The sequence below is a fragment of the Physeter macrocephalus genome, chromosome 5 (assembly GCF_002837175.3).
Source record: "Physeter macrocephalus isolate SW-GA chromosome 5, ASM283717v5, whole genome shotgun sequence".
Taxonomy (NCBI): Eukaryota; Metazoa; Chordata; class Mammalia; order Artiodactyla; family Physeteridae; genus Physeter; species Physeter macrocephalus.
In genome coordinates this window covers 55,647,221-55,660,131 of record NC_041218.1, presented here as the reverse complement: position 1 = coordinate 55,660,131, position 12,911 = coordinate 55,647,221, and the positions used below count along the sequence as shown (strand labels likewise).

The window sequence follows — 12,911 nt, the reverse complement described above, 5'->3', positions numbered from 1 at the left end:
CTGTATGTGGGCCTCTCACTGCTGTGGCCTCTCCCGTTGCGGAGCACAGGCTCCGGACGCGCAGGCTCAGAGGCCATGGCTCACGGGCCCAGCCGCTCCACGGCATGCGGGATCTTCCCAGACCGGGGCACGAACCCGTGTCCCCTGCACCGGCAGACGGATTCTCAACCACTGCACCACCAGGGAAGCCCGAGGTGGATTCTTAACCACTGCGTCACCAGGGAAGCCCGATGTGTTGCATTTATGATCCCACTCTGTCTTTCCAAGTTCAAAGAGAAATGAGAAAGACTGTTCTGTTTTATAAACACATAAGTTATTACTGAAAGACTATTGAAAACTTTACCTGTAATATGCTTCTTTGGTGGTTCTGCATGATAAAAGTCAATAATACACTTACAAATTTGTATCCTCAATTCAGAACTTGGTATTATCATTAAGTCACCTGCCAGAAAGATAAACGAGTGCTATTCAATAACAGTGCCATAAGTTTATTTGCAGTTTTAAGCATACAGTGTTAGTAACATGATTAAAAATATCAGAGATTCAAACTGGATCATGTAATTTTAAACACACACACACGTGCGTGCGCATGCATGCACAAAACACCCTGAATATCTATCCTTGTAACACTTGGCCCCTCAATCAACTCAGTCTCTCCTTCCCAGGAAGAAAAGAATGGTAATTAGCAGCATAAATGCTAGAACTAGATTGTCTAAGATTAAATCCTGGCTCTGCCACTTACTACCTGTATAACCTTGTGTCTTAGTTTTCTCATCTATAAAATGGTATAACAATAGTTACCACTTTAAAAATTGCTGTGAGAATTAAATGTGTTAGTATGAGAAAAGGGCTGAGAGTTTTCCTCCCTAACTAGTCAGTAATCTGTTGCCCCTAATAATGCATCCTTTGCTTAGAGAAGTTCCAAGTGAGCTTTGCTCCCTCAGTTTATTGACAGACTGGAAGACAGTGAGTTTCTAGGCAGTCTTTGCCCTGCAGGTAATAGTTTTATGTTCAGGTTATTGTGGGTGGGGATGGAGGATAGGGAATATTCCTTTTCAGTCATATCTAAACTACTTCTGAATTGGCTTTAGCCTATAATTCAAACTGGATTGTATCTGCTCTGGTGAAGTCCTACAAGTATGATCCCTAAGAGAATCTGAAAATGATCAGTAGGATTCTGGAAATGATCCAGAATGTCCTCTGGGAGCCTGAGGACAACTGGAGTCAGGAATATCAGCTTCAGGACTGAAGCAGGTCTGCTTGGAGTCTCTGAGGGAAAGAGATAATTAGGTGTTCCTTGAAGACTTGTGTTTTGCATTAGGCTTTGCATAATTTCATCTCTGGGGGTAGCCAGTGGGTGGGGAAACAAGCAGACAGGAGGAGGGAGCACGTAGGAAAGGCTCACCCTAGCTTGAGAAGAATCTATCAGCAAAAGCTAGCACTTAAAAAAAAAGATAGGTTCAAGATTATTCTCTTAATTTTTTTGGACCCATCTTTTGAAGTTGAAAACTATGTTTTGAAAAAAATCAGGCAACAGGAACAACTAAACTTTTCCAACAAAACTATCCAAACGTTCAAATTTATGGGAAATTCTAAGGTTTCTCGTCTGATTCACCACCCTTTTAGTTCCTGTAGGTTTAGATCATCTCTCATAGTTTCCTGTTTTATAATCTCAGGGCAGAGTACCAACTTTTTCCTTCATATGTTTCCAGAATCCTGCCCTTAAGTCGGAAATATCTATCATTTAGAAGAAAAAGTAATATAATTTACTAGTACATAGTAGAAACTGGAAGTTACTAAAAATGAATAGCCTTTGTTCAAAACTTTGTACTACAAACAATTATTTTAGTTTAAACTCGTGGTTCCAGCAATTAAAAAAATGAGGGACAGAGCAGCAGTACTTATGGTAAGTAATCAGTGAAAGGAGTTCATTTTAAGTTAAGAATTCATACTGCCCTCAAATGAGACAGTAATATGTTCTGTAGGCAGGCATTCAGCAAAGAGTAGACTGACACAGTAAAAAAGCTCCATGTATTTATTATACAAATGCATATTTAAAAATAATAAGGGCAACAGAGATTTTTTTAAATGTTATCAACCAAACCTACACTTTTTATCTATTAATACTATCATATACTCTTCTAGGTTGGCTTCTCACTGTAAATTTCCATGGATGACAGATTCACAGAATTAAAGTTTCCCATTAGTTTCTAGTCTTCCTGCTCCTTAAGGTCATCTTACTTAACTCCCCATATTTATTCTAATTTCCTTGACATCTTCACCCACTTTAGGCCATAATAATTCCTCCCAAAGTATCTACAGTTGAAGATTATGAAATTTATTTAGACATAAAAGTGTTAGTGTCTATGTTAAAAATTTTAAATGCCTTTTACTTGTATTAGTTTCTATCATCTTTCAGTATGGAGTATAATGCTGGGAACATAACTATTCAGTAAATATTTATTTTTAATTTGTTAGGCCATTTGTGTATCTTTTATTTCTCCTGTACAAAGACCTAAATTAATAAGCATAAATTTAATGTGCGATTTGTTTTGGGAACATGCTGTTATGTCTCAGGGGCTGATTCAAGGAGCTATAGTGTTTGGTCTCATTTCTAAAAAATTATTATTTTCTTTCTCTAGAAAACTGAGCAATAACCCAAATATGAAACCTGCTTATAATATTTTTCATATTTTTGTATACAAAAACACAGGCATCGTTATGTATATTATACTAAAGCTCCCAATATCCCACCATTTTATGATTTTATTTAAGACTTTAAATTATTTAATGAACAATTTGGCCCTTGCTAAATTGTTAGAATTGCTAACAATTCCAGCAATCAGTTAGGTTCAAGCAATGATTAGCATTCAAAGATAAAAATATTTTTGTGATTACTGAAAGAGAGGAACACATACTTCTGATTTACAAAAAAAAATGTTACCAAACATTTCATCAAACTAAATATATAACATCAAGACAAATAAGTGCAAAGAAGTATCTGCTAGTCCTTAAAATTAAGGAACAAAAAATTCTGTTGGTATCATGAAACACCTGAGTAGAAGATAATACAAAAAACGTCACCAAGCACACTGTGATTAATTCCCAACAAGAAAGGAGCCTAGATTTGGAGAAGAAGTATCCTTAGTGAAACTTTGTGCAAGAGATATTTCCTTCTTGTCAGTAGGGCCTATCATCTCAACTCACCCAGAAGTGCAATTGAATTAGCAGTATCTTCAGCATATGTTATTTCATCCGATACTTTCATTTTCAAAAATGGCAAGCTTCGATAAGAATGAAGAATATATGAGTTACGTTTAATGAAGTCCTTAATTGAAGCATCATTTGCAAAGTAGAGGAAAATTTCTTTTCTAAAGATAAAAATGAGGATAAATAGCCTGTTTCTTTAGCCCTGGAGAATTAACAACTACCAGAAATATTTCTGTGTTTCTAACCAGTTGACCAAAATAAAATAAAACAAAATAAAATAGGTTTATAAAAATGAAGAGAGATGGACATACAAGGCAAGGGTTAAGAAAGCCATCTTGCAACACTACATAAATTAAAAAACTTAAGAATCTTCTTTCTGAGGGCAAAATAATATTAGATTATACCTGTACTATTAAAATTAGGAAGACATTGGAAAATCTGATATAAATCACAGATCTAGTCTCACCTATAACTTAAAGGCTGTTCAAGGGCTTTTTCTGAAGTTTTTGAAACTCCAGTTAATAGATCAATGGTCTATTTGTTCTTAAAGGTCAGTGACTTTTTCCTTATTAATTGGATCAGTTACCATCCACGAAATAACAAATATACTTTTTGAGACACTAAAGAATTTAACAATTATTAATTATATTAGAATTACATTTCACAGCTAATATAACCAAAGTTATTTGAGAATAATTTATACACAAATCATAAAAGATAGGGCACTCGAACCTAGGTCATTAGTCTAAGTGTCAGAGGAGAGAGAAAAGTCACTTCCTAAACAAAAAATATAAACTATTTCAGCATTTCAGGAGTTCAAAATTTGAACTTTGTATCCTATTTAAAGATATTTAATATATCTTATATATAGGACTTTAAATTCATGTTTTTCAAGAAAAATTAACCAAATAGTTGAAAAACAGCACTTGGAACTATCACATGTGGATGTATATAGGTCAACTGGAATTAAAAGATATTTCAAGGGCAAGTTATGAAAAGGAATATTTTATAAATGCCATAGAGGTTCATTTCTGGTGTTTGTTAGAATTTTTCATTTGAAATAAATAACTTAATTAGTTGATATCCAGCTCATTGTTGAATCTCTAAAGTGAAGAACTATAAAATGAATTGTTCTTGTCCTCAAATTTTTTCCTTTTTTACCAAAGGAAACAACCTAAAAAATAAAGCATCAGAAGAGTTTTCCACCAAAAAGGTTATGAAAAAAATAAGCATTATACTTCTGATGCACTGAGAGAAACATATTACTTAGAGGCCAAAACAGAAGGGTTTGATTTTATTTTTTAATTTTCAATGTTTTTATCTCCCAAAAATGTCCTGAAAAGAGAATCAAGTGAGGGTGTGGTGTGGAAAAATGCACGATGAAAGTAGAAATTAGGAAAGTAAAAAAAAAAAATGATGCAATTATGAAATATGAGTGAAGAGTGCATTTCAAAAGATTTCTCATATTATGCAATGAAACATTCAGTCACAGCTTTCATAGAGAACCAATTCCTTTTTTTTTTTTTCTTTTTTTTTTTGCGGTACGCAGGCCCCTCACTGCTGTGGCCTCCCCCACTGTGGAGCACAGGCTCCGGACGCACAGGCCCAGCCGCTCCGCAGCATATGGGATCCTCCCGGACCGGGGCACGAACCCACGTCCCCTGCATCGGCAGGCGGACTCTCAACCACTGCGCCACCAGGGAATCCCTAATATACATCTTGATTAGCCACTATGTGGCTAGTTCCCCCAAATGGTTGAAGAAAAAATAGTACAGAGGATGGAATATATAAATTTTATAATTCTAATCTCTAATTTACATTTTGAAAAAAAATGCCAAAAATAATTTGGTGATAAATCATTCTTTATTCAAATTTGGAAGATCAAATAAAACATTTTGACTCTCATGTCTTTGAGAGTCAAATTTCTTAGACAGAGAGAAAAAAAACTAGGCAGAAACTATTAAGTATTGTCCATAATTTTTCTCAAGGATTCTCTAAAAATATTATTTCTTTGTTTTATCTCACATTTATCATTCACTTGAGAGCAATTTATTATGAGAAAACATTTGAACATACTTACAGTTTAATCTCTTGTGGTCAGCAATCTCAGACTACAATAAAATGTACTACCTTTGAGATACCAGCTGCTGGAATCAAGTGATCAAGTGAAGTGTCCTGAGTTCTGTATCACTTTGCTATACCATAATGCATAATATTTTTGTAAGACAAAATAAAACAGAAAATACTGCATGCTAATATAAAACAAAGTTAAAAAAAAACTTACCCACATAATTTTAGGATATTATATGCAGGTTCTATAAAATGGGGCAGTTTTTTAATTTTTCCTGCACACAGATTCAGAATTTTAAATATCTGTGCTAAATCCCTTAGGGGCTTTAATATTTTTAGTTAAGAAATAAAATTAAGATTTTTATTAAAATATTCTTTATGGCACTTCTGTCAAGAAAAGTCTATAGAATTCCATCTATTTTGTTAAATGTGGTTTAATTATACCAATTTTGAAATCTAAAGAGGAAAACAGAACCATGTTTTTTTAAGGAATATTATTTAATTTGTCTCAGTAACCTCTTATTCAAAATATTTTTTTCTCTTCTCACCACATCTTTAGAATTTGATTACCAACTATTATACCACATATTCAGTTGAACAATAACTTATTATTGGCAATGAATAATAACACTTTTAAAAAAAAAACTAACTTAATGGCTCAATTATATCCTTCATCTCCACCCACATACAAAACATATATTGCTCGGGAATAAGCAACCCAAACCTACCTTACTTTTCTGCATTATTTTATTAACATTACTCAGGTGTGTGGTCTTATTTTTAAGGTTTAAATTGGTTGAAAATTTTATTTAAGACTAGTTTATGAAAGCAAAATGTACCCTTTCTAGATCTTCAGGTGAAAGCATCTTTTATTTTACCTATTTAAAAAACCCCGTTGGTACATAAACAAATTTCACATTTTTTGTTTTGTTTTTTAATACAGTTAAGGGGACATGGTAGCTGTGACTTGCACTTCTTGATTGAATCTGATCACTTCTAGTCTCTAGGAGCTTCTTAGAAAAAGATAGGAGAGCTGGATGTATTAGAAATACAAACCTCTGTTAACTTCCTAGAGAAATGACCAAGATACCTCTCTAACTTATCTTTGCTTTATGTGGTTATAACCTCTAAATCTAGCCTACTAAAGGCATTCAGAAACAGTCATTTGCCACCAACTCTCTAGCCTGAAGAAGAAAAAATAATGGAGGTGTTGAGTTATTGGGTTAAGATAAGAAATCACTTGCTAGTAGACTTTCTTGGCTACCAGTAAACAATGCTTCATATCGACAAGCCCTCAGGTAACTGACTGAACAAATCCATATAAAACAAGGCTAAAATAAGGTGAGAAAAGAGATAAAATTATAAGGCACCACTTCCCTGAATCGGAGGCTTAAGACATTTTGAAATATTGGAACAAGCTAATATTAGAGACTGCTGTCTTCTTGGGACCAGACTGGACAACTGTTAGAGATTAGTTAGATCAATACTACTCTACTGTTAAGTGTGGTCTGTGGACCATGCCAGTTCTGGAATTGTATGTTACCAGTCTGTGGAAAAATAACTGCAGAAAGTGAGTTTCCTGTGACAATTTCACTGCATTTTACAATAGCATATATATGCAAAGGATAAAAAAAAGAAACAACCCCCAACAGCAAACTGGTTCTTAATCACAGATAGTTTTGAGACACACTGGTTTCTACATATTCTGATCAGGGTGGTATCTTCATTGGGGATAACATATTTATAGAATGTTTTACAGATTATCAAGAACTTGCTCATACATTATCTCATCTAGTCTTCCTAGGACCTCATGAGGGGCTGTTATCCCTATTTTATAAGGGTGGAAAAGTTAAGAAGTTTATCAACAATGCAAATATTCAAGTAAATTGGTAGAAACAAGACTTTGACTTGGCCCTGCTAACTACATAAACTGTCTCTCTGAGTCTATAGAAACTGACACTATCTGCACAGTTAATATTGCATTATACTGTTTCTTCAAATTTATATTCTCTGATAAAAATATAATTTTGTAAAAAGCACAAAATGTTAGATATTTTCTGTGGTAAACAGAATAATGGCCTGTCCTAATCCCTAGAACTTGTGACTGTTACCATCCTAACATGGCAAAGGGACTTTTCAGATGTGATTAAGTTAAAAGCCTTGACATGGGAAAGTTATCCGAGGTTATACAAGTAGGCCCAATGTAATCACAGGGTTCTTATACGGAAAGGAGAGACAGGAGAGGGTCAGAGAAGGAGATATGATGACAGAAGTAGAGGTGAGAGTGATGCTACTTCAAGGAAGGGCCCAGGAAGCCTAGGAATGCAGGCTGCCTCTAGAAGCTGGCAAAGGCAAGGAAATGGATTCTCCCCTAGAGCCTTCAGAAAGAACCAGCCCTGCCAACAACACCTTGCCTTTAGACCAGTAAGACCTCCAGAACTGTAAAACAAAAAATTTATGTGGTTTTAAGGCACTGAGTTTGTGGTAATTTGTTACAGCAACAATAGGAAGCTAATGCGTTTTCTAATAAAATTTCTCCCATCTCAGGATAAACAAAACAAACATACACATGTAAGTAAAGGATACAAGTCCATTCTGATAACACTGCACCATTTTCTTGACAGATTTAAGTTGTTTTTCTTCTAAATCATCCTAAAACAAATTATCTATTTTAGTTCTTTTGTGTTATTAATTCTGTTGAGATTTTAAAAATTTTCCTTAGTGTAAAAAGAAAGTAGACATGTTATCAAGTAATTCTTAAATTACTATATTATAATGTAAGCATTAAAAATGTTTCATAAAACAGTGAAGGTAAAAATAAACTACCATTTATATTTGAATAAGAAATTGTGAATCAAAACTAGGTTAATATAAAAGCAGTAATTGTTTCCAGAAATAATATTAACAATACTGAAGTATGTTGAGCATTTTTCTATGCCATGTACCATTTAGGCAAGGTATATACATATCATTTCATTAATCTTCAAAATAACCCTATTAGGAGGTACTTTTATTATCCTTCTTTTTCGGAACAGGAAACTCAAGCTGAAACACTACGTAATTACCCAAGTCACACAGCTAATAAATGGTGATGTAAGAAGTCAAATTTGACAATCTGACTCCAGAAATTGTATTTTTAACCTCTAAAATATACCCAATGTAATGGCTCAAATTAAACATCTTCAGCCAATTAAAACAAAACAAAGCAAAGCAAAACTCTGTATACTGATGTATTTTCATGACTGAATCACTTCTGTTCTTTTAACCTTCTTAAATTGTTTGTGAGAAACTGTGGCGCATATATATATTATATATATATATCTGTATTTATATATCTGTGTATATATACATATGTATGAACACATATATATACATACACAAACACACGTACATACATATTTTGCCTACCCTTATTTAACAGCTAGTAGGAGCTCTACGTAGTTGGGTTTCCTTTTTTAAAAACTGCAGATATATTCACAATTAAAAATAACTTTCACAATAATCATAGCCAACAAAAGCTAAATTATTCTTATAAAGTCATTATTCTTAATGTGTTTTTTTCTTCTATGTAAAAATGTAGAGACTAAAAAACGTTAAAACAATGACTAAATTTTTGCACCTGCTAATCACAGGACATTGTTTTGATCTGCTATACCATGGTCAGCCCATTTCCCACTTACTGAAAGTATGCAGTCTTCATCCTGTAGTAATTTTATAGTGTATACTGGCTTTTTAGTCATTCAGTCAATTCTCGGGTAACATCAGGAGAGTGTCATATAAACATGTATGCATATGCATTTATTATCCTTTCTCCCAATGCCTGAACTCTCAATTTTGAGTCTTGTATCTTTATTTCCATTACATTCTGTATAAGAGTTCTCTCAAAATAAATTACTTATGACTGGATATGAGTATATACATATCCTGATTTCTTATCAGGAAATTTTTAAGTACTACATCATGATACACTTTTTCTACCCTTGTGCCCATATCCTACTAGGTAATAAGCTATGAACAGAGGCTAGATCAGTCTTTTCTTTACTCTTATGATTTCTTCTGTTTATATCCACCATGGATTTGTCCATCCCATGTAATCACATCTATTCTTTTCCAGCCTCCCTACCAGGTTAAATACATTCATACTAAATTTAAATAGTTCTTCAAGATGAGACATATACTATTTGAAATGTTTTCAACAAAAGGAGAGAAATGAGACATATTTAGGGGAATACATGTTACCTTTCAGGGAAATCACAGTTTCTAAGTGAAATAAAGAAATTTTCTCTCAAAGCTTACTTTGCCAGTCTCTTCGAGGAGTTTGATGACACGATTTAGGTCCATAGGCTTGAAAACACCCTAAAAAACATACAACTCATATGTCATGAGAAACAAATCACATCAAACACACTATTTTTATATGGCATTATCTCTTAGAAACTTAAAAATATCTTATGACAAAAAGATAGTAAGGGATAATGAAAAGCAGGTGAGACTTATAGGAGTAAATGAATTTTGGAGTGAAAAACCACCCCCCCAAACCTCTTGAATTCTAGTATTACCTTACAATCTTTTTTTTTTGCATTTTATTTTTCTTTATTATTATTATTTTTTTAACATCTTTATTGGAGTATAATTGCTTTACAATGGTGTGTTAGTTGCTGCTTTATAACAAAGTGAGCCAGCCATACATATACATATATCCCCATATCTCCTCCCTCTTGCATCTACCTCCCACCCTCATATCGTACAATCTTAATGTCTTTAAATTTCTTAGTCCCGAAAGGCCCAAGAGAGCATCTGGAATAATAGCACTTCCATGCTTTGGAAAATAAAATGATCTCATTCATACATATTACATATCTCATGCATACACATTACACTGAGTTTGCCTACACAGATATACATAAGACTAGCTTCTACACTACAGGTAGGCGATCGCCTTCCTGAACCAGGTGTCCCCTCTCCCAGCAGTCTTACATCACCTGTAGTAGAAAACAGGAACTGCCAAGTTCTACAGAGTTTACATCTTAAATATTTCTTGGGCCCACTCCATCTTTTTTTTTTTAATTTTTATTGGAGTATAGTTGCTTTACAATGTTGTGTTAGTTTCTGCTGTACAACAAAATGAATCAGTTATACATATACATATATCCACTCTTTTTTAGATTTCCTTCCCATTTAGGTCACCACAGAGCACTGAGTAGAGTTCCCTGTGCTATACAGTAGGTTCTCATTAGTTATTTATTTTATATATAGTCATGTATATATGTCAATCCCAATCTCCCAATTCATCCTACCATCCCCCTTCCCCCCTTGGTAACCATAAGTTTGTTTTCTACATCTGCGACTCTATTTTCTTCTATGTAAAAATGTAGAGACTAAAAAACGTTAAAACAATGACTAAATTTTTGCACCTGCTAATCACAGGACATTGTTTTGATCTGCTATACCATGGTCAGCCCATTTCCCACTTACTGAAAGTATGCAGTCTTCATCCTGTAGTAATTTTATAGTGTATACTGGCTTTTTAGTCATTCAGTCAATTCTCGGGTAACATCAGGAGAGTGTCATATAAACATGTATGCATATGCATTTATTATCCTTTCTCCCAATGCCTGAACTCTCAATTTTGAGTCTTGTATCTTTATTTCCATTACATTCTGTATAAGAGTTCTCTCAAAATAAATTACTTATGACTGGATATGAGTATATACATATCCTGATTTCTTATCAGGAAATTTTTAAGTACTACATCATGATACACTTTTTCTACCCTTGTGCCCATATCCTACTAGGTAATAAGCTATGAACAGAGGCTAGATCAGTCTTTTCTTTACTCTTATGATTTCTTCTGTTTATATCCACCATGGATTTGTCCATCCCATGTAATCACATCTATTCTTTTCCAGCCTCCCTACCAGGTTAAATACATTCATACTAAATTTAAATAGTTCTTCAAGATGAGACATATACTATTTGAAATGTTTTCAACAAAAGGAGAGAAATGAGACATATTTAGGGGAATACATGTTACCTTTCAGGGAAATCACAGTTTCTAAGTGAAATAAAGAAATTTTCTCTCAAAGCTTACTTTGCCAGTCTCTTCGAGGAGTTTGATGACACGATTTAGGTCCATAGGCTTGAAAACACCCTAAAAAACATACAACTCATATGTCATGAGAAACAAATCACATCAAACACACTATTTTTATATGGCATTATCTCTTAGAAACTTAAAAATATCTTATGACAAAAAGATAGTAAGGGATAATGAAAAGCAGGTGAGACTTATAGGAGTAAATGAATTTTGGAGTGAAAAACCACCCCCCCAAACCTCTTGAATTCTAGTATTACCTTACAATCTTTTTTTTTTGCATTTTATTTTTCTTTATTATTATTATTTTTTTAACATCTTTATTGGAGTATAATTGCTTTACAATGGTGTGTTAGTTGCTGCTTTATAACAAAGTGAGCCAGCCATACATATACATATATCCCCATATCTCCTCCCTCTTGCATCTACCTCCCACCCTCATATCGTACAATCTTAATGTCTTTAAATTTCTTAGTCCCGAAAGGCCCAAGAGAGCATCTGGAATAATAGCACTTCCATGCTTTGGAAAATAAAATGATCTCATTCATACATATTACATATCTCATGCATACACATTACACTGAGTTTGCCTACACAGATATACATAAGACTAGCTTCTACACTACAGGTAGGCGATCGCCTTCCTGAACCAGGTGTCCCCTCTCCCAGCAGTCTTACATCACCTGTAGTAGAAAACAGGAACTGCCAAGTTCTACAGAGTTTACATCTTAAATATTTCTTGGGCCCACTCCATCTTTTTTTTTTTTAATTTTTATTGGAGTATAGTTGCTTTACAATGTTGTGTTAGTTTCTGCTGTACAACAAAATGAATCAGTTATACATATACATATATCCACTCTTTTTTAGATTTCCTTCCCATTTAGGTCACCACAGAGCACTGAGTAGAGTTCCCTGTGCTATACAGTAGGTTCTCATTAGTTATTTATTTTATATATAGTCATGTATATATGTCAATCCCAATCTCCCAATTCATCCTACCATCCCCCTTCCCCCCTTGGTAACCATAAGTTTGTTTTCTACATCTGCGACTCTATTTCTGCTTTGCAAATAAGTTCATCTGCACCATTTTTCTAGATTCCACATACAGTATAAGTGATATTATATGATATTCGTCTTTCTCTGACTTACTTCACCCTGTATGACAATCTCTAGGTCCATCCATGTCTCTGCAAACGGCATTATTTCATTCCTTTCATGGCTGAGTAATATTCCATTGTATATATATGTACCACATCTTCTTTAGCCATTCCTCTGTCTATGGACATTTAGGTTGCTTCCATGTCCTGACTATTGTAAATAGTGCTGCAATGAACATCAGGTTGCATGCATTCTTTCAAATTATGATTTTCTCCAGATATATACCCAGGAGTGGGATTGCTGGATCATATAGTAGCTCTACTTTTTTTTTTTTTTTTTTTTTTTTTTTTTTGTGGTATGGGCGCCCCCCTCTGCTGTGGCCTCTCCCGTCGTGGAGCACAGGCTCCGGACGCGCAGGCTCAGCGGCCATGGCTCACGG

General features: G+C 34.2%; 2 protein-coding genes across 10 annotated transcripts in view; one reads left to right on the top strand and one right to left on the bottom strand.

Annotated features, from left to right (window-relative positions):
• FAM237B (family with sequence similarity 237 member B) overlaps positions 1 to 12,911 on the top strand; it is a 408,910-nt gene that overhangs the window by 98,067 nt on the left and 297,932 nt on the right. The window lies entirely within an intron of this gene.
• Positions 1 to 12,911, bottom strand: part of CFAP69 (cilia and flagella associated protein 69) — a 95,772-nt gene that overhangs the window by 67,255 nt on the left and 15,606 nt on the right. For 2 of the 8 annotated variants that reach the window (XM_055084962.1, XM_055084963.1), the window contains exons 1-5: positions 9,577 to 9,811; positions 7,867 to 7,932; positions 5,495 to 5,604; positions 3,208 to 3,284; positions 344 to 442 (exon numbers count right to left, since the gene is read on the bottom strand). In XM_055084962.1, coding sequence (XP_054940937.1) covers positions 344 to 442; positions 3,208 to 3,284; positions 5,495 to 5,604; positions 7,867 to 7,932; positions 9,577 to 9,621 — 397 coding nt within the window. In that variant the 5' untranslated portion in view covers positions 9,622 to 9,811. Of the gene's footprint in view, positions 1 to 343; positions 602 to 3,207; positions 5,406 to 5,494; positions 5,605 to 7,847; positions 7,933 to 9,576; positions 9,812 to 11,371; positions 11,432 to 12,911 lie in introns of those variants that run through there. The other 6 variants (XM_028489979.1, XM_055084965.1, XM_055084964.1 and 3 more) reach the window with 6 other exon arrangements.